General features: G+C 34.2%; 1 protein-coding gene across 3 annotated transcripts; it reads right to left on the reverse strand.

The window, feature by feature from the left end:
- LOC109359887 (auxin response factor 6-like) lies at positions 7932-15390 on the reverse strand. 3 transcript variants are annotated; one of them, XM_019604588.1, is made up of 15 exons: positions 14365-14407; positions 13916-14028; positions 13334-13432; positions 13196-13252; positions 12946-13101; positions 12773-12857; positions 12527-12617; positions 11910-12074; positions 11706-11828; positions 10849-10924; positions 10483-10630; positions 9853-10319; positions 9130-9819; positions 8857-9047; positions 7932-8349 (listed from the first exon to the last, which is right to left on the reverse strand). In XM_019604588.1, exons 1-15 carry the CDS (start codon positions 14405-14407, stop codon positions 8160-8162), a joined length of 2694 nt encoding a protein of 897 aa, XP_019460133.1. In that variant the 3' UTR covers positions 7932-8159. The 3 variants fall into 3 exon arrangements, with proteins under 3 accessions (XP_019460133.1, XP_019460125.1, XP_019460128.1); XM_019604580.1 differs by having other exon boundaries at positions 9130-10319; positions 14365-15390; XM_019604583.1 differs by having other exon boundaries at positions 8160-8349; positions 9130-10316.

Below are 23736 nucleotides of genomic sequence, written 5' to 3' on the forward strand. Positions count from 1 at the left end.
GTTAGAAAGCGTTTTAGAAAATTTCAACGGTTGAATATGTTCTTGACATGTTCATGAACAACATACTTAAATCTCATCAACATCCATTGGTTGAATGTTGAGAGATCAAAGTTTGAAAATGGAAGAAGTAAGTGAGAAAATGAGAGAAAAATGAAGAGAGTGATTACCTATTCTTTGAAAATGCCAAAGTGATAGAGTGAAGTGAGGAGTGTGAGGGTTTAAGGGGAGAGGGAAATCTGATTTTCCTAGGCAATCATGAAAATCTCCTAGGGTGGCTTTCCTAGGGTGGCTAATGGTGAGATTGAGTGATGTGAAGTTTACTTTATGGAAGTCAACTTTCGCATCCCAATGCGAAATGACCCCTCACGGATACGTGCGCGGACACGTGCGATAAACATGATCGAATATTATCGGCTAATACCCGATCGGATATTATAAATCGCCCGATCGTAATATCCGATTAGAATTTCGGATTTCGGCATTCCGAGTGAAAAATATTTAGAAAATAGGTATGGGTGTATTCAGGGTCTATATTGACTCGAAATGAAATTACGAAGTTAACGGTGCGATCAGAATTTGATTCCGAGTTACGGAACTCAAAAACCACTTTTTGAGCCGTACCGGGTGGATTTCGGCCCCGACAGTGGTTCAGAACCGACTGTCTCCGAAAATTACCAAAATTTACCAAAAAATAGGAAATAAAATTTCAAGACTAAAACTCAACTAGAGTTTCGTCTAATTCTTTACCGAAATTTCCCACAAATTCATTTTCGAATATATAATTAATAAAAATATTAATAAAATCTTATAATTCGAAATCGTAAAATTCGCGGTGTTACAATATTACTAACTATATCATGTTATGTATATGTAAAAATAATGTTGGGAAAGTCGAGCAAGATGTTAAACCAAAAGAGGTCACTTATTAAATTTATCTGATTTAAACAGTTAAACCGTATGGTTTGGCTCTATGATTTTATATATAATTAATAATTTTTAACAATATGAATGCACTTCTAACATATATGTTTTTAACCATGCGAATGCACAAGCAACATACATATTCTTAATCATAAATACATATGTAATATGTGTTTTTAATCATGCAACAAAAAAATACCATCCCATACAAATGTACGGGTAACTTGCGAGTTACACAAGAATAAAACATTACTCGTCTCTCTTATTTGCAAAGATTTATAGATGAAACTAAAACATATTTTATTGTATCAACCGTTTCTTTCTAAATATTTAGAAACCCTAATTGGGCTATTAAGTTATGGGAGCTTTACCCCAAAAGTCCTTCAAGTTCCGCTATTACACACATACGCTTAGCCCAGACCAAGGGTTGGCCCTCATGCATGTGCGACAAGTGTCCTACATAGAGTCTAGAGTTAATGGACTGGGCACTAGGGTATTCAATTTTTTCTTTATAAAAGTTATTGTCATTTGTACATTTTTGTTTTTATATAAAAATATCACTCACATATAACATATACTCTTACTTTAATCAATTATTAAACTTCACATATTATTAAATATTTTATTCATTGTAGTAATTATTGTATTAAATTGTGACAGTTGATGTAGAAATAAAATTAGCAACTGTTTTGGAGGAACTAAGTATGTAATTGTTTAAGATTCATTAAGAATGTAAAAAAAAATATCTTGATCTTAAATTATCAACAACTAACAATAATAAATTACTAAGAAAAGAAAATACATCACATACTATCATGATTCACATGAAACTGTTGTTTTTATTGAAAAGTTACTATAAGTTAATGAGAGAAGGATATATAATAATGTATGAATTTCATATACTGTTATTATATCATTCAATGTCCATATTTAATTATTACTGATTCTTCAAAAAAGTAATACAAATGAATTGTGAATGACTTATTGAATGCATATAAATTTTTATACCGACAATGTATAAATATTACACTCTAAATTATTTTACATACTTCAATTCTTTTATAAATAATGAATATTCATTTTTGGTCTTATCATTTACTTTTGACTCTTATTTTATTTTAAATCTTTATTTTCATTTTTTGTCTGCATAGGCCTATAGAATGTGAGGATTTACCTTGCCTTGACCACATGGCATAGGTAGTGAATTTTGAAAACATGCTAATAATTCTGTCTAAGTAAACTCTGTTTACAAACACAATTACACTTAATAATTCTTTTAATCGCACGTGATTTTTGGACTTTCTGAAACATAGATAAAATCGTAGTACGGAAAATATGTGTTGATTTAATTATATAGTTGTGTTAAATACAGTTCCCTCTTTGTAGTGGTGATTCCCAAATTGTAACTTCAAGCACCTATGTTTGACTTACACAAAACTTGAGCCTGAAACATTACTGAGACTGAAGAAAACTGACACTGAACAAAATTTCCTTCCACTCATACCAACTTTTACATTGGGAGAACAATATCCCACAAGTTATATAATGGCTGAACCTATCTAAAGTATCCAGGTGTTGAAACTCTAGCATAATCAAGAAGTCTACAATCAATAGGACATTTCGGGGTGAAATAAAAAAATCAAATTCTCACGTAGGATGGAAAAAATCCTTATGTTTTATTTGGTTGATAAGAGAAAATAAGAAGAGTTATATAAGAAAGAAAGAGGTGAAAAAGAGAAAGAGAAGAAATATAGTAGATTTTTATGATATTTGGTATAAAGATGATTGTTGATTCAAATGACGAAAATATCCCTAAAATAAAGAGAAGAGAGAAAATTGTTATTTTATTGTTAATTAAAAATAAATGTTATAATTTTAAATTATATATGTGATTATATATTTTATTATAATATCAATTAACTTTTTCTAATTGATATTTTTTATATTAAAAAAAGACCTATGTATATTAGTATTATTTAAAACTAATAAATAGAGAAAATAAACAAAATTGAATGACATTTTTGAGATTTCAACAAAAAAAAATTCATTCTCTCTTCCTTTCTCTCCAAAGTAGGAGAGAATTCATTTGTGGTGGGTCCCACCCACTTTTTATTCTATTCCCTCTTTTTCTCTTCTCATCTAAATCAGAGAAACATTCATTTCTCTTCATTTTCTTTCACCCTTTTCTCTCCATTCTATTTCACCTCAAAGAAAGAGAGGCTTAAAATGTTTATAAGCCTTTAGTGCACTAGGAGTTAATGGATTTTGTATTGAGTAAGTACACAACCAAAAAATGGAGGTTTCATCCCACATAGCTGTTGGGGTTTTTGTCTATAAATAGAGAAGTAACACTAGTAGCCAAATTGTGGAAAATTCAGAAATTTGAGAATTGTCAACGTAACCATACTGTAAGTTTTTCGAGAATTAATATTGATAGCCAAATTGTGGGTATATTCGAGATTGATTCTTATAATGCAGTAAGAACTCGAAACAAAGAACTAAATAGTTTTATTTTGGGGACAATTTAATTGATAGTCTGCTTGCATGTTTTGAACAATATCATGAAACATTTTAAAGAGAACAATTTGATCATCACTTAACTAATATATATATTTGGTGTCATATTTAATTGTTGGAAACCATTTATAATGTATTTATTTAGTGTGCCAAATTGTGTTTAAGTGAGTAATAAAGTGCAAGTTAGGTAAGGCCAAACTGACAATCCCAAGGAAAAGTAAACACCCCATTACAGTCTTATAAAAAAGAGGGACATGTTTTCACAAAAAAATTGCCTAATTCTTACTGTAACAATCAAAGATATTTTTATATAGGACTGACAATGAACTGAATCAACTTGATATTTGTTTGAAATTCGACTCGTTATTTAGTTTGATAAACTTAGTTCATGAACCAAATTAACCAAACTTGAGTTGGAAATTGAGCTCGTTAAATAAACAAACTGAACTTAAATATATACCGTCCAACTTAGTAGGTTTATGAGTTAATATATATATATATATATATATAACCTATTTTTTATATTTACCATTATTATAGGTAAAGAAGGGTTTAGGGTTTAGGATACCAATTGGTATTGCAACGGAAGCGATAATTGCACAATCTTATGCATAAGCAATCAAATAAAATGTATAAAATAAATAAGAGAATTTGGTAATGAGGTTTTGGTCAATCAAATTAAGTTTCAAGCTGAATAAATTCTTATCGAACTTACCTGAATTAAACACTTTCAACTCAATTTGGCTTGTTTTATCCAATGCATATATAATCCTTGGGATGGAACGTGTTTAAACTTTTTATCACAATGAAATGAAGATGGACAATCAATTTCTATGGTGGAAACAATAAACGACACTCTTTACACGTGTTAAGCAAGTTTGCTACAACCTTCTTTGTCATGTTGTGGCCTTACATGTGACCAGAAAAAGGGGCATAGACCATGGTACAGGAGGACAAATTTAAGAAAAAAAGGAGAAATATCACAGAGAAAGTGAGATATTTTTAGATCATAGAATATTTCCACAAGGCATTAGTGTGCAGTCGATTGTCTTTTTTTTAAAGTTCTGTTTTTGCGAATTAAATTTTGGAGAGAAGATAAAAAAAGAGAAGTTCTGAGAGCTATAAAATACAGTTATGAAATGACAATAATTTCTTTTTTCTATTCGTTCTCCTCCAAAACTCAAAACAAGACCATAAATAGAGAAATCTTCTTTTCTAGATATAAGATTATTTTTGCATATGTAAACAAAGTCTTAACTATATATAAATGCAATAATAATTTGATCTCTACACATAAATTAATTTTATAATATTTTAACTCACATCTTCATCTTAGTGAGATAAATTTGCATATCACCTGTGAAAGTAAGATTATGATAAAAAGTAAGTTATTTAAATCGGCTAGGGTTGTTTTTGTGTTGCTAACCCTAAGTCCCTTTTTCATTGATATTATGGTGGTGGATAGTGCCCCACCTTGTCCCCATTCCAAACCTAAAAAAGCTCACACCTAATAGGCCAACCCTACAACATGCATGGAAAATTTTGCACAATTAAACCTGCACCCGAATTCGGGAGCACATTTGTTGTACCAAAAAATGTGTCATTTATTATGATTGGTTAAAAAATATATACTTAAATTAAAAGTATTTTTCTAACCAATTAAATAAATGACATATAAAGTAACATATTTTTGAGATAAAAGTTATGTTAGGTTCAAATTCAACTTCATCCACCATGTGTTTGTGGGTGGCAATAACAAACTAAAAAATAGACCTCATATGCTTCTTTCCCTACTCTCGTTGAGAAAATGAAAAGTGAAACACAATTGTAGTAAGAAAAACACTAGCATGAAACTAGATCGAAAAAATGAGTTACAAGAGTACACGTTATAGTCTTATTATTTACATTTTAGTCTCTTTTAGTCTTTAGCATTAGTCTCTACTATATAATTAAAAGTGGTTGATTGCAGTAGAAGAGAACAACACCTTAGAGGAAGTTTATCTGTAAGGTTTATGATTTGGTTTCTACTCCTGAAATTGTTATTTTGAAAGAATTTTACGTAACAATAATATGTGGCCCTTGACTAAGGATATCTGATCAATGATTTTTTTTAAAGTCTCAACTAACATTTTGGTCCTTAGTTTTAGTACAATATGACTAACTTTTAAAACTGGTACCAATTTAAGTACTAAAATATCAAGCCCCTTCATGTTAGAATCTAAAACTTCATACTAGTCGCAAGTAATTTGATTTCCTTATGCAAGATATAAGATTTGTGAATGCTAGGTGCATCTTATTGGCTCAATTCATGTTAGTGAGAGGAGAAAACGACTAGTTTAAATGATAATTAAATATGAATGATTGATGATATATTGAAAGTGTATAAAACTTGTATACTAATTGTTGATACATTTTTTTGCACTTTAAAGTTTAAACTCTTCACCTTCAACTTTCAACATTACTTATTTACTATTTTATTCTACCAAGACTCATCGTTTAGAAAGTGGCTAGCTACACACAGACTATTCGCAAAACTAGCTAGAAAATATTCTTTTTATAACATTCTAATGAATGATAATGAAAAAGTTCTCACCTCCTGCCAAATCTGCTGACATCTATCAAAGCTCTTGCCTAATTTTCAAAGTTGAGAATAATCTAAAATTGCAAAAAGTTGAAAGTATTACGATATCTAGATTATTCTGCTTTACAGTACATGTGATCTTCTGCACACTTGCAAACTTTTTTATAAACACATATATTTTAATAATATGAATTTTCTTTGAAAGAAAAATTGCCGACACCAGCATTTTATTATTGTTTTCTTAACACCAGGGCAAAAGATAGAGTTAGAAAACAAATCTAAAATTTAAAAAAATTAAATTTATTATTTCTTTAATGTATTAATACTTAACTTTATGACAAAGTTCTAATGTTTTTTTAACCCGACTGATGTTAAAAAAATTATTATCATGGTAAAGAAGTTCTACCATCTAATATTAAGAATGGGAAATTTTTTCAATAAATTGGTTTCTCGTATACATACGTCTTGCCTTCATAAGCAAAAATGTTTTTTTTTTCTTCAGAATATGAAGTTATGATCTTCAAGTTGAAAAGCAAACAATTTTGATTACCGGACGCTCACTCTCAATTAGGAAAATTCTGATATCAAATAATATAAATAATTTAGCATGATCTGTCTATTTATACCTGTTAAGATACAAATATTATCTTCCTAAGATTAAGGACAACTTAGATAGTGATGATACATTATTTTTTTTTTTGATTCTTTTTTCTATTCCAAATGCTTAGGGCGTGAAGGAATAAATAAACAAGATCGAAATGCACAAATGTAGAGTTTTCCCTAATGCCATTCATGGAACAAAACCATTGAACAAAGTGAAAGGGAAAATGGCCGAAACAAAGATGAATAGAAAGGCCACTTTCACATTAATGGGAAGCACATCATATGGCTCTCATGTCCTCTTCATGTTGAAAGAGTAACATCACTTTTTTGTATAAATTTTTTAGCCTTCACCTGTTCTGTTCGTCACTCAGTCTAACAAAGGAACAACCAAACATTTATCCTACTAAGTGGAATCGGCTAAATGGATTAAACAATACTATAGTGCTCTATTGGAAAACATGTTCATTAACCACTCAGTCTTATGATGATAAATTATACTTGAAAATTCCATGTACATCAATCTAATATTATTATATTTACTTTATGAAAATCAAAGTTGATAAGAAATGTCATCCAATTCTAAATTGAGTGTAAAATCTATGCACTGTAAAGATTTATACATATGTGTTTCACCATTCACCATTCATTTAATTACTTTTTTGAAAAGTCAACGCTAATTAAATATCAATGGTGGATAATACAATGACAGTATATAAATTGCATATATCTTTTTCTCTTCTAAATTATACCAAACAAGTAACCATATAACTGATCAATGATAGAGTTTAGCATCACATTCACCACTTAGTCAAAAAATCACACCAATGATTTATAGCCAAAACAAGATTGAAGAATAGTGTTTCTTACACAGCATTTGGAAGCACATCTCACACTAACATGGCAGAATCACAGTAGTATAAGAGTACAGAACAAAGTAATCCCAACTGTAATCATGAAAACTGCACACATGTGAGGTAATGTGAGGTGATTGATGTATGTGAAGAGTGTGCAAATGTGTAATGTAAAAAGAAAAGAAAAATATTCATTTCAATCTCTTAAATTTCTCAACTTTAGTCCCTCAAATTAAAAAACTCAAACTGGTCTTAAAAATTCCAAATATAGGTTAAATTAGTCTGTGTAATAAAATATACTAAAAAAGACTAATTTGAAATTTTGGGTTTTTCAATTTTTGAGGGACCAAACTAGTAAGGTCAAAAAAGATGAGGGACTAAAATAGATATTTAAAGAAAAATCACCAATATATCATCAAGAGAGGGACAGAGCCATCTTTACACACTGACTTCCTAACAGATTTAGTAAACAATATATTGTATATAGATAAGCATAGTGATAAGATGCCATACAGTTACAGTGTTTAGTTTATAAAAGGTCCTAAGTAGTGAAAACATGAAAACAAAAGGCTATATAGTAGTCTATAAACTACACTTAAGCAGCACTTCCCAACACTCTCAGAATGTTGAGAAGCAAGGGTAATAATACAAGGGGAAGGACTTTAAAGTATTGAGTGTAACAGCATTCAGTACTCTAAAGTGGTTATTCCATTGCTTAAGTTTCTTTGGTCCTCACGGCCGGTGTAGTCATCACAGATGCCATTGGAGAGCCTCTGAATTGGAACCGAGTTCAGAAGCTCCAGGCCATTGTTGCCCATTTGCTGCACTTCGTGCGGGGAAAGTATCTTGATGCACCATACACTATTTACAAAGTCCCTGTAATAAAAAAGATAGTGTAAGGACAGAAGGCCTAGTGATTTGCTTTCATAAACAAAATAAATTATAGGTACCGAAATCCAGAACAGGTGAATGGAAAATGCTCCGTACACATGAACAAAACAATACAAGAAAAATTGTGTAAAAGTGAGGTGATGCGTGTGATTGAGTAGCATCAAGGAAGCACAAACACAACATGGGACATGGATATAATGGAAATGGGATACGGTGAAAAATATAAAAATTTAAAGAATATGAGTAAGAGTGTCGCTAATATAAAGTGTCTGTGCTTCTATGAGTAGCATTATCCTATTTATATCATCATCTCCATAAGGACAGCCCGTAAACGAGGAAGAATATGTAACTCAATTATTTCTGAAGTGGCTGGAATTTTAGTTTTTATAAAACTACCATATGACTGAAAGAAGATGCCTCAATTTTATGCAAATTTTAATTAAAAAAGGAAAGGAACAGAGAACAAGGAAATAGAGTGTGGATAATTCTTACGGCCAAGGACCATCACCGAGGAGTAGAACATCATTCTCTCGGTCAACGAATACAAGCTGCCAGCCTGATCTTACAGGATCCTCCAACTCACTTCCAAGGCCAAACATGCGAGCAAGCTCACTGCGCAGCTCATGGTAGTTGGTGAATTTTGAGATATCCAACGATCTCCCGAAGGTCCCTGACTTGTAAACCTGTTCAAAATAAATAACTTAAAAAAATGCAAGCCTTGAATCTATTATGCATCACAACAAAGTAATTACTAGAATAGCTCACCTTCACAAAGGTTTTGATTGGTGAGTTTCCTTGGCCCCCATTTTCTGGAGTCTGTAGGAAGTCCGATTCATCAATGCTGTTTGTCATTACAGGATTTAGTGAAGAATCAGTGCCCGTGGTATTCAGGTAATTAGAAGGTTGAAAAGGTGTGGATGATGAGTCACGATTGACACTGACCCCTTTAAGACTTGACATCCCATTATGGACTAGAAGTGAAGAGGGATCTATATTAACACCAAACAAAATATTGTTTTGTGGATCAGTGCTCCCTTCTACGGCGCATTCCCTACCCGGAAAGGGTGGCAATGTAACAGCATTTTCAGACATGGTTATTTGTGGCTGTCCTATCTGCTCTGCATGACATAGAGATGCTCCATATGAAAGGAGTGGGTCGACTGCAACACGCTTGGAAGGTGGCCATGCAGTCGAGTGTTGAACAGGCATCCAAAAACTTGTTCTAGGAAGGTTGAGAAGGTGGGATGTTTCAACCTGGGGAAACGAACCCATCATATTGTGCAGGCGAGAAGCAGTAGCAGTAGCCGCAGGGTTCCCACTTGAACCAGAAAAACTTTGCTGATGGCACAGTGAAGAGATAGCTTGCATCGGTGATGATTGAGTTTGAGGTATCGAAACAAACTGAGAGACAGAACTTGAAGTCTGCTGATGATCTACCACTTGTTGCTGTTGCTGGTGCTGCTGCTGTTGTTGCTGTTGCTGGTGCTGCTGCTGTTGTCGTTGTTGCTGGTGCTGCTGCTGATGATTATGACTATTAAATGAGTGCTGATGCTGCAGATGCTGCTGAAGATGCGCTTGGTTATGAAATTGAGCTTGAGATGAATGCTGATTTTCTTGATTATTCGGAAAAACCTGCTGAGGTTGAGACTGCTGCAACATTTGTGTCTGCATTAAAACGGGAGCCGTGTTGGGGAAGTTCTGTGGTTGCTGAAATTGAAGTGAAGAAGCAGGATGCTGTTTGGAAGGGTCTAAAGTCCTCATGTCCTGAAGTGCAGCAGCAGCCATGGATTGGTACATATCATTTTGAAAATTCACCATGGATGGATCAAGCCTTGGTTGCATCCACGGATTAATACCAATTCCCTGAAAATCAAGAGACTGAAGGCCCCTATCTGTTGTGCCTTGAAGCCACAATAGCGAAGAATTCATGCCAAAATCATTATCCTTCATGCCTGCAGGATTTCGTGGAAGCAAAATTGGGGAGGGTAAATGAGTATGGATTCGAAGTGGTGCATAAACTAAATTACTTGGACATATAATTGTTTTCAAATTAAAACAGATTAGGTAGTCAGAAAAAACCGTGAATATTTTCAGCTCTAAGTATGGCATGAAGCATACCATGGTATGACGGCAGTCCTAGAGGCCATGGTCTTTTAAGCCTAAGGGGGAATGGAGATGGATACATTGGAAACGTTGTTAATGGCTCAATTTCCCATAGAGACACTCGAGGTTGCCTCTCTCCTGCTATGGATTCATCCCAGCCAACCTGCAACTCAGATCAAAGCCAAAGATTAAAATCCTTGTTCTGCTAGTTTCGGACAAAACAGTTATTGATTTGAAAACTCAAACCAGGAAACAACTTGGGAAAATGTCAATTAAAATCCTTCCTTAATAAGATAGAAACACTTCAAATAGCAAGACAACATTAATTTACAATTGGAGATGCAAGTACCAGTTAATTACATAACATCACAAAAATACAACCTTGACTGAGCGCCAATGTGAATTTGGCCACCGAGCAGGATCCAAGTCACTAATGCCAGTTATTGTGCCCATGTACCTGCATGAGCATATATTAGTATATTATAGACATCGGTCACCAACTCTATTAAGTCGCTAACTATATTTATCCTATCGATGAGAAATTTCATCACATCAATTTCATAGATAACATCATTGGCATACAAGGGGATTATTCAATATCATAATAAGAAGGATAGATTTAAATCCATGTCTCTACATCTAACACCAATAAATTATAGATCATCATTCAAAAAATTTAAAGAGAAGAAAGGAAAACTAGTATCGATACAATTGATTAATCTTGATAAATGAAGCAAAACATATTCTGTATCTTATGTTGAATTGAAGTTCAGGAATACTTTTCAGTAGCATGGGCCTATATTTGATAGAGCCATGAGAAACATGATACAAATATCACCTTCATTTTACAATCAAATCTTAGAGGCATTGGTGCACCGTGTAGAATAAAACCTCTTATTTGTTTAATAAAAGAAGCACAGAACAAGGCACCAAGCAAAAAATGAACCTCAATAAGCGGATATTTCTAATTCAACTGCATGATGATCAGATTAGTTTTTTTTTTCTAACTCTTAGAATATTTGGGCCTACACCTGTATCATGCATCAAAGATTTAAAGCACTTCATAGGAGAAAATCACAGAACCACTCTACAAAAGCCAAGAAAATCTACAATATCACGCCCATGCTAAAGGCAAATTGGAAATGACAATCATGTTAAAATTCAAATTGAATATTACAGGACATAGATATTAGTATTACATGGTATCACTTTCAACAAGAGAAATTTCAAGAACCTACCGCCGCACACTAGATTCTTCTGTCTCAAACAGCATCCTGAAGCGCATGCCTACTGAAACTCGAGTATGATAGACAGCTTTAACGTACTTTGCTAAAGGTGTGACAAATTCTGATTGGCTAGCACTGAAATCAAAATTAAAAAATGTCAATAGTGGAAATATGTCACATCACAACTTGAAAGTTTTACATGTGTTCCAGATGTACCGTGGGTTGTAGAAAATGGTAAAACGACTATTTGTTGCAGCTGCATGAGCTGCAGCAGCAAGAAGGCCCAAGTGCATACTATCACTTGACAACACTGACGAAGGCATCGCAGGTTGTGATCGATTAGCATGCCGAATGCCAAGAAGCAATTGACCCTTTTCATTCCTGTTGAGGAAAATACAATTTTAACCAATTATAAGAAATCGGAATCACATAATTATTAACGAAATTAACCATGTTCGACTTAATCGCATATAGCCCGGATAAAAAAAGCAAGTAGCATGGAGAAATAAAAAGCAACCAGGCAACTACTCTCTTAAAGCCTAAACCATATGAACAGCACATTAAAGACCGTGTTTTCAATAGCAATCCAATTAAGGATCCCTGGCACAAAACTTAAAGTAGCAAAATAATACAACATACAAAACATGTTAATGATAATGTTTCCCTATATTATTTTGAATGGAGGCCACATGGCTTGGTTCAGTGAGACAAACTAATCAACCACATAATTGTGGACGGACAAATTTCAAATCTACATGAGAAAAATAGAGCCGGAGGAATATGCTACTTTAATTAGTCATGGAAAAAGAACAGGAAACTAGAAATCTACTGACCAGATAAACAGCACTGAATCACCAGCAACAAGTCTTTTAGCACTCACAAAGACACTCCATCCCGTTGTAAGTAGATGCCTTTTGGGCTGGCCTGCATAAAAAGACACCAAGTTCAAACATCGTAAAAGGAAAGTACACTTGTTTTTGGCACCAGAAAAATAATAACTTCTAACAGGAAGGGAAAAAGAACAAAAATACTAAGCTAACAATTAAATAGAAGTAAACATTCTCTGCTTTATATCTCACCCCGGAAGATATGTCGGAATTTCCATTCATGACCATGCAAATCCCTTGCAATTAACTCTTGGCAAGGAGGCTGTTGGGAGAAGTCCTGTAGATCACAATTATGACATTAGAATATTCACTTATTTAATGTACAAATTAATGTTTTAGAGCGTGGCTTAAGAGCTAAATTATACCAATGGAGGAAACACTTTTTCAGCAGCCCGGCGAGGAACTGAAAACCCCCCATGAGTGCTTGTGTCACTGGCAGTCAAAGTTTTGCAAAAGTAGTTTGTTGGCTGATTACTCGGAGTGCCTAAATCTGCTGGAAAGTATGCCTCCTTTTGCTCTTCCTGCAAACATCGTCATAGTCAAAAGCCGATGTTTGGATGTAGCTATAAAATCTACACAATGAGTTATCACATCAGTTAAGAAATGGAAACATACAGGACTCAGAGGTTGCAAGGTCATCTGTGCGTATACTTCATCAGTCTCGGGATCTGCCTGGATCCAAAGCAAATGAACAAACAAGCCTTGTTACTACTTACTATATAAAGAACGAGTAAATGAGGAAACAAGCCTTACATGCATAGTCACATTATGAAGTTGACACATAAGTTGGGGAGGTAAGCTTGGATAATTGGGCATATGGCCATCCACTTCCCTGTTGGTTGATGCAGCAACCTATGCAGAAGAATAATGATTTAGGAAACGCATACATATAGTATATGCAGCTAAACGAGAGAGATGCTTTCAAATGTTAAATTTCATGAGCTGATTTCAGGGAGAACCGGAGAAAGATGTAGAGATTCCATTTTTGTGTATTAAGTCATTAACCTGCAACAGTTCAAGACTAAAGAATTGTTCTTAGGAGTGAGTTATGCATTAAAGGTCACCACAGTGAAAGAATAAAACTGGTTTTGCTAAACGATTACAAAACTAACTCAACCCTTAAAATGAGAAGGGCCACTGTGCCTGACATGATAGACAAGTCAAAAGAACCAATTCAAGTGACTCATAGGTAAATAAACAAAAAAAGCATCCTCATATCTAGAAACTGAATATTATTTATTACTTCAATAAATACGATACTAAATGAAAGTTGATAGGTAGCTCCAACAATGATTTCTCTCTATGAGCAATAATCTATGTTAATATCTTTCTTACATGTTCACTGTGACCTTGCGGAAAGTAGACCACACGGCTTCCAACAGCCGGTAAAGAAACAAGGGGACCAGCACATGCATGCCAAAGTTCTGAATCCAAAACTCTCTTTTCTCCTGCAAAAATTCATCCAAATATCATGAATTTAGATGAAATAAAAAATTCATAACTGCACCCTTAAGTGCCTCAAAGGACAATTGGTTTTGGCATATTCTTCATTGCCAAGTCCGAGATCTTAAAACAACACAGAACAAGCTCAGAAAGAAGAGGATGTTCAGCAAATTAAGACAAACCACTTTTCTGATCTCTGAGCTAATGCAGAAAAGAAGAGAAACTGCAGCTTAGTGGCAAAATTTCCATATTAAAGATACAACTAATTCCACACACAAAAGGAAAGTAGAAGAGAGATGAAATTGAAGAATATGCAAACAAGAGTAAACAACTACACATACCTTCCTCGGGTGGAGGACTAAAACCAGCTGAAGAGAGCTTCATTTCAGCAATTTCAAACCTTGGAATTGAGATCACAGTCAATGATTCAAAGTTTCAAACACACACTCTTAAGTCTTAAGTAGATCAATTGAGCAGGAAGAAAAGAAGAACCCAATTTTCCTTCTCACTACATAATATCAGTCTTCATATCTTCACCACCAAAAACCCATATGAACATAAACAAAACTCAAAACTCAGTTACAGAATTTCTCACCCATCAAAGAGAAAACGCTAAGAAGCTCAGAATATTCTACACCCTTTTCAATCCTCAACCAAAACCAGTTTCACTGCAAAAGACAATTTTTTTGACTTCACCCTTCATTCCCTTTCAACCCTCCTCAACCCACACCACCCCAAGTTGCAATCTTCAACAAAACACTTCATTCTACAAAAAGTTACCAAATTTGGAAATAACATAAAAAACCAAGTACTACCCAGGAACCAAAAAACTGAAGAATCTTCAAAACCAAACAGATCTTAGCAAAAGAGCAAGGAATCCCAGAAGACACACGAATCTCACGAAGGAACCGAAGTAAACAAGGATTAAGAGCAAATGGGCATAGCAATCAGAGTGAACTACTCAAGCCAGAGCTAAAAACTGAAGGAAAAGTTGTAACGGAAAAAACGAACACTGTAAGAAGCGTGCTTACTTGTTCCTTTTTTCCAAGTAGGGGACAGAAAAACAGTGTGTGACTGTGTTCACGGCAAAGTTTATTTTTTTATTGTTCAAAAAGTAAAAGGGTTGGGTCAGATTCGGGATTGGTTAGTAAATGATGATGGAAAATGGGTGGCCGTTCAAGTAGTGGTGGCGGCGGTGGTGGCCGTGGTACTAGTGTTTGTTGCTTTAACTGTTTCTCTCCTTTTCTGTGTGTGCTTCAATGGTTGAAGACAGAACCGCCATTGTTTTTTGGGTGTGTTTTTGGTACTAAAGAGAGTGATTACTTGTCTAAGATGATTTTTTATTCGGAGAAAGAGAAAAGGTTTCACAAATCTGCATTCCCTGCTAGCATTATCAGCTGTCCAACCTATTTTCTCTTCAGTCCTATAATTTATTTTATAATTATTCACATTTTCTAGTAAATTAAACAATTTTTCATTTATTTTAATGGTGTGACTTAGCTTTCATCCTTAAATAAATTTCACTATTTATCTACTTTCTATAGTATTTACTTAAGTAAGTATTATTAAATATTTGAAATTACACATTTAATAGCATTTGCTTGAATGACTGCTATTAGATATCAACTTTAAACTTTTAACAACACTCATTTATACATTTAACAACTTTACTTAAACGAGTGCGATTAAATGTCTACTTTTAACAATACTCACTCAAATGAATATTGTTAAATGTTTACTTTAATAGCACTAACTCAATGAGCAGTGTTAAATGTTTATTTTCTACTTCTAATGGTTTTCGCTCAAACAAGTGTTGTTAAATGTCACTTTCTCTAAATCCGAAGAAAATAGAGTTATTGCATTTTCTTCCCTTTTCATTGTTGGTTAATATGTTTTCTCATTTCTCTTTCTTTATTTTTCGATTATTTTAAGGGCTTTGTGGAAATAAGAATCATGCTCTAAAACGACTCTCTATTTATGGACAAGAATATATCACTCCCAATAATACCAAAATTTATAGACGATCCTTATTTTGTTAAGGACTACCGCTGAAGATGCTCTTACCAACAAAGTATTGATATAGTAATGTAAGGTCCTAATAGATTGCAAGAGACCAAAATTTCAAGAATTCGATTCATGAGAGCGATACTTATTGGGAGGACATTCACAAACCCTAAAATGATTAATTACTTACCAAAAAGAGTGATGGGATATATTTGGTAGTACCAAAAAATCTATTGCATTCTTTTCATTATACAATCATAGTAAATTTTGATTTGAGAAAGATTTGTTTGAAGAAGTAAGTATATAGACAATCAATACAATCGTAACAATATATTAAATATTTAATTTTAATTAAAATTTACTAATTAATAATAACACAAAAAAAAAACATTTGTCTCCTATTATAACTTGTTGTAAGCCCTATGGGCATTATGTCTTATCATCAATAAAGACTAACTTTTTTTTGATGTGATTGGTATATTAATATATTTTTATTTTTACCGAGTTTAATATATATACATTATAATTTTTTTTTACAACCAAAATACATTAGTGTAAAAAAATTATAGTATCATTATTTCTTTCTCTAAAACAGTGGTGTAGTGACAATGGGGAATTGGGGATATCCAACTTCTTTTTTATTATTAGAAAGAGGTCAAGTCCTAAAGACATAATCACTTATTAATATCATGAAAGGATTTATTTCTTGATTTTATTTTTCATCAACTATGTTCCATCCTGGTCAACCGGGCATTTCGTCCGACCGGGATGGGACCCATCCGACCAAACAATGCATAAGTAGACACGAACCAGACTCTTATGTCACTTTCACATAAACTTTATAAATACTGTTGACGCTTCATTAAATGCATCCCTCAATTGGGCTATGCCACACCTCCTAAAAAGTCAGCATGTCACCCTAAGCCAGACAAGTCCAACTTAGAGGCTTGCGTCACCTCAAGTCAAATGTCACTACTCCTAACATCTCATTCATTGTGTCCCTAATTGAACTCTGCCACACCGCCTACACCTCCAAACATGTCCCCTCTGACAAATACGGTAAGAGACAAACCTACTATGCGGCAGGGATAAACATGTTATGCCCCTATGATGCACACTGTCAAGTCACCACTAGCACTAGATAGATGACACGTCGCTACAACATTTACTATAAATAAGAGGTGTTCCCTTACAGGCAGTATATCATATTCCCATATTCTCGCATATCATAAATATTTCACTCACTCTCATAAGCACATTAACTCTCTCATTCATTGCTAGCATTTACTCTCATATACTCTCATTTATTCTCCATCAATCTTCCTTAAACTCATATTGACTTGAGCGTCACAGAACCTTTTCAAGTACCTCCACTAGCGGGTCCAGACCTCATTCCAACCAATCTCCAGAAGCAAGCTACTCAACCGGATCCCCCGTTCTGACCATATCCGACCAACACTAAATAACATTGGCTTACCTACACCATGATGACCACCTGAAATTAAGCACAACCTCTAGTCAAGTAGAACCAGTTACCATAAACATGCCTCCCAATCACCATACTTCATTCATCGATCCTCTAGCACAAATACAACCATCTCAACAAACCAGCCAAAGCCACCCTCCAAACTCTCCCAGAACCACCCACTACCCAACAACTCCTCCAAATGATCCAAACTCAAGGTCAAATCATCCAACAACAAGCCCAACTACTGCCGAGCTCCATCAACAAAAACCTGAATCTAGCAATAGACCCTCACGACCAGTTGTCGATGAGCACTGCACAAACTCTACTAAAGAATCCCGACCTATACTCACAGCCCCCATAAACACAAAAATATACTCACAAACCATCCATCCGACTATAACCCCTCAGGGACCAAGCATCCCTTCATCGAAACAATTATGTCCTCACCCTGACTTAAGCACTTGTATATCAGTAGCATGCTCGGAAACTATATTCTAAACCATTCTCAACAATTTCTGAAACTATTTTCTAAAATAACCAATACTCCCTCCCTCATTCAAAGCTTTAGAGTGGAAGAAATACTATTTATGGCAATAACATTATGTGAATGTGAAAATTTCCATGTAAATCTAAATTGTGGAACAAATCATACAAAATGCGAGTACTATTTTTGGCAATAATTGGCAATAATGTAAATGTGATATTTTTCTTGTAAATCTAAATTGTGAAACAAATCATACAAAATGCTAGGTTGAATGTGTGAAAATCAACATTGCTTCTACAAAAAATAGTACTTTGCTACAAAAAACAACGTTTGTTACAAACAAAAAAAACATTGTTGATTGCATTAATAATGCCTTCTACACTAAACCTTATTAAAATTGTAGTTCAAATCCCCACTTAACATTTAACAACATTTACGTACATAGATACAAATATTATTATGTGTGTTGTTCAATCTCAATTCTAACCTAGTGAGATGTAATAAAAGGCCTCTAGTAAACCTTTAATCAACTGGGAAAATTAGAGGCTCGATCCATAAAGCCTTCATATTTCAAACAAATTTAATTATTACATGGTTTATATGAATGGTATTCATATTGCTACATATTTTTTTTACCAGTTTATTACTATTAGTTTTAGCTTCTTTCAAGCATACCCAAACTCTAATTTTGATACATTATATATGCATCTTTATCACTAAGTATATGATTACCGTTAATTTCAACTATACATCATCACACACTACGAAGACTTACCTGGATTTTAAGAAAAATATGCATTTTCTTTTCTATACATAAATATTCATGTGAAGCAAAGTCCAAATCATAGCATATACATCTATTACCCATTATCAGGTACTATAAATCTCACATTCAATAGAACCCTAGCTATAACAAGTTAATGAGAAGCCAATCATTATTAGGTTGAACTAATTAATATTCAATATTGTGGGTGCATTGCCTCATTTTCATTGCTGAAATTTGGGGGAAATTCAACTAATGTGATCATAATAGCAAGGACAATATTATTGTAGAGATTTCCAAAATCACAATATTGCTACATTAATTGTGGTTGTAGAGTAAAACTTAAAACAATATGGTGGAACTTCAATGTCGAGGTGAAGGGATTTTTTTCTAACACACATGCATAAGGATAAGAAATGGTAGTGATGAAGTCTTTCACCTTAAACTACAAAACAACCCATTGGAAATCTTGCAAAATTACATATACTGCAAAAGTCCTTCATATAATTCTGTTCTACAATCAAACAGGATCATTTTTTAATGAAAGATCTTTGAGTATACGCAATTTGTAATTCAACATAGCTTGTTGATAAATGGTAAATTGAAAAAAGTGTCCACTAGCTAGAAGTTGTGTGGCTGGGATATTATTCAAGTCGTTTGTGCCTATATATTTTCCTTAAATGTTATATATCGTGGACCATCTAATTGATAACAACTTGATAAGTATATAGAACTAATATATCATAATCCTAATAATGATGCCTACTGAAACTGATTAAACCAACTTAGTTGCTAATTATACTTTTGAGAGGTTGTATCTGGAAAAAGATTACCATCGAGTCAACTAAAGTTTTATGCTTAGTGTTGGGATAGGGCGAACAATCAAAGAGTAAAACAATAGAGATAAGAGAATAACACAAGGAATTTGGTAACGAGGTTCGGCCAATTGTGCCTACGTACCTAGAAGCGTTGAGAGGCTATCTCTATGTATTAGAGAATTAGGATTTGTGTTTGTCTATTATTCTCCTTGTTACATTAGGTTTACATAACATAAATATATAGCCTTCTATCCCAACCTCTTTACACCAGCCCAAACCCATAACTTGTATTGCTGTTATCTAGAGAATTTGAATCATTGCACAACAATCTTCACCTTGGTGAATATCATCAATCTCCATCTTCTACCATTTGGTTGGGGTGCTCCATAGTCTAGCATCAGTGAATATTCAGCAAGCTCGGGCAACGTTTGAACTTGTCCATGGTAACCGACTTAGTTAACATATCAGCTGCATTTTTTGAAGTGTGAACCTTCTGCAATAGTATCTTCCCACAAGCTACCAACTCTCTAATCTTGTGAAATCTCACAACATGTTTTGTCCTAGCATGATATACCTGGTTCTTTGCCAAGAACATATCACTCTAACTGTCACAACGTACCAAAACTCCACCTTGCTCAATGCCTAATTCCTATAAGCTATATCACTTCCTTAGAAGCTTCACCAACTGTCATGTACTCTACTTCAGTTGTGGACATAACAATAATATATTGAACTGATGATCTCCACATTAGTCCACCTGCAAGGGTAAAGACAAACTATGTTGTGGACCTTCTATCATCCAAGTCTCGTGCATAGTCCGAATCAATATAACCAACAATTGAAGGCTTACTCTGTTGGCTGCCAAACACGACAACAAGACCTATAGTCCCCTTCAAATATCTGAAAATCCATTTGACTACTTCCCAATGTTGTTTCCCTGGTTTCGACATGTACTTGCATACTTGACTAAATGCTTATGTCAAGTTCAATCTAGTACAAACCATAGAATACATCAAGCAACCCACTACACTAGTATATGGAACCTTTGACATGTACTTCTTCTCTTCATCTGTCTTTAGACACTAATCTAGGGAAAGATTGAAGTGATTTGCCAATGGAGTGCTCATTACTTTAGCATTGCTCATATCATATCTCTCTAAGATATTTTCAATATAGCTTTGTTGGGAGAGTCATAGTTTTCTAGCTCCTCTATCCTTATGAATCTCCATCCCAAGAATCTTCCTAATAGCCCCTAAATATTTCAAGTCAAACTCCTTACCTATCATAATTTTCAGTTCATTGATATCACTCAAATGATTAGTAATAATCAACATATCATCAACATAAAGTAGCAGAAAAATAAATTAGTCATCAACAAGGCTTCTCACATAAACACAACAGTCATGCTCATAGTGCTTGTAACCAAACTTCAACATATAAGTATCAAACCGCTTGTACCACTGTCTGAGAGTCTGCTTCAACCCATATAGAGACTTCTTCAACTTGCAAACCATGTGACTTTGTCCATATGCACTGAACCCTTCTAGTTGTATAATGTAAATTTTCTCCTCTAGTTTACAATAGAGAAAGACAGTCTTCACATTCATCTGTTCTAAGTGTATATCCCGGTTGGCTACCAAGGCAAACACTATCCTAATAGAAGTGTGTCTCACCAATGGGGATACAGTCTAATTGTAATTGATCCCCTTCTATTGTGAATACCCTTTTTCTACAAGATGAGCCTTAAAAAATTTCGCTTATTTTTCTGATACTGTTGGCTTCCTCTTGTACACCCACTTGCACCTAACTACACGCTTGCATGAGGCAATGAAACAAGTTCCCAAACTTGGTTCTTGTGTAAATACTTCATCTCCTCCATTATGGTACCCATCCATTGTTCTTTCTCTTAGCTATTTATAGCCTCTTGAAAGCTACATGGATCCCCTGAACTGATATGAAGAGCAACTGCAGTCATATTCTCAAAGCCACATCTCTTTGGAGGCTTAATAGAACGTTTATTTGTTTCTCTGGTAAGTAGGTACTCCTGCACACCTGAATTCTTTGCTTGAGAATCATCATGTTCTTGACTTGAACTAGTGCATGGTTCCTTGCCTTTATTCACCTGAACCATTTCATTGTTCACTGGAAATCATATTTGATTCCAAAGTCTCTCTATTTGGCATGGGCACCTCTGTCAAAACTGACTGTTTCAACATGAAATCTTCATCAAATACTACATCTCTACTCAACACAATTTTTTTGGAAACTGGATCCCAGAACTTGAACCCCTTCACACCTTTGGTATATCCAATGAAGATACACCTCTTTGACTTGGGATCAAGTTTATATCGTTCATAACTAGGTACATGTACATAAGTAGGACAACCAAATATGTGTAAAATTTTATAATTGACTGGGTTGCCTATCTATACTTCTTCTACAACTTTACCATCTAATGAAGCTCGTGATGATTTATTGATGACATAACATGTCATACTAAGTGCCTCTTCCCAAAATCCTTTGGAAAGTCCGACATTCAATCTCATACATCTAGCCCTCTCTATAAGAGTTATTTTCATTTCTACAACACCATTATGCTAAGGAGTCTTCTTCACTAAAAAATGTCTATGAATGCTATGTTCCTCATAAAACTTCTGAAATTGTGAGCCTCTATACTCGATAACATTGGCTGACCTCATGTATTTGATTTTTAGGCCAGTTTGGTTATCTACCTCTACCTTCCAAACCTTAAACTTGACAAAGACTTCTGACTTATGCTTTAGAAAATATGCTCAAACCTTGCGAGAAAAGTATCAACAAAGGTAACAATATACCTAGAACCTCCTAGAGATGGTTCATTCTCTATACATTAATGTGGGCATAGTCTAGAATTCCCCGAGTCATGTGTTAGTCAGCCTTAAAACTAACTCATGTCTATTTCTCAAGCACACAATACTTGCAAAAATCTAGCTCGTGTTTGCTGACTCCCCTCAACAATCATCTTTTTGTATAATTTTGTCATGTCAGACACACTAATATGATCCAAACACATGTGCGTAATTTTGTAGCATCATTGCCTGAATCCATTGAAATCTCTTCAGCCACTCCAACAACTCCACCTACAACTGTTTTCCCTAACAACTTGTAAGTATTCCCAACAGTCCTCTTACCCTTCATCACAATCAGAACACCTTTGCATACTCAAAGAGTATCACCATCCCCATCAGCTCTATAGTTAAATCCTTTGGCTTGTAATATCCCCAAAGAAATCAAATTCTTCTTCAAATCTAGTATATGTCTAACCTCACATAACGTCTTCACTACACCATCATCCATCACAATTCTAATTTCTCCCATGCCAATAATCACACATGCTTTATTATTTACGAGATGCACGAAACTAAAACTGTATGTCCTATATGTTGTGAACCATTATATGTTTGGTGTCATATGATGAGAACAACCAGTGTCAAATAATCACTCATCTATACTATGATTTGATGATATAGATAGTAGATCACTTTCATTGTTGTAACCAAAGTCATCTTTTTGTGCAATATTTGTAGATGTAAATACTCCATCTTTCCCATCGACTTGTTAGGAATCCATTCATTGGGACAATCCTTTTTGTAATGTCCAAGTTGTTTGCACTTAAAGCATTCTACTAGTGTTCTACCCTTGGAATTTTTTCTTTTCCCTTTAGCATGACCTCTTTTGTCTTGTCTCCTCCCACACACTTGACTCACTTTCACATGTAGACCATCACCATGAGTCCTTTCCCATACATTCTGTCTTCTTTGAGTGTGGGGACATAAGTGCAAATATGATTTCATCTAGTTTGATTGAGTCTTTCCCATACTTCAATAGTGTCACCAAGCGTTCATTGAAATTTGGCAAAGAACACAGTAATATTATTGTTTTGTCCTCAATATCAACCTTCACATCAAATATCTAAAAGTCATTGATCACTTGATTAAAAGTGTTGAGATGTTGTTGCAAATCAACACTCTCCTACATTTTCAGGTCATAGAGTCTCTGTTTCAAATACAACTTATTTGTTAGAGACTTGGACATAAACTGCTTCTCTAATGTCTCTCATACCTCTGTTGGTGACGTCAAATTCATAACATGATACATCACCTCATCTGTTAGACAGAGTCATATGGTTCTCCCAGC

This window comes from Lupinus angustifolius, chromosome LG01 (genome assembly GCF_001865875.1).
Source record: "Lupinus angustifolius cultivar Tanjil chromosome LG01, LupAngTanjil_v1.0, whole genome shotgun sequence".
Taxonomy (NCBI): domain Eukaryota; kingdom Viridiplantae; phylum Streptophyta; class Magnoliopsida; order Fabales; family Fabaceae; genus Lupinus; species Lupinus angustifolius.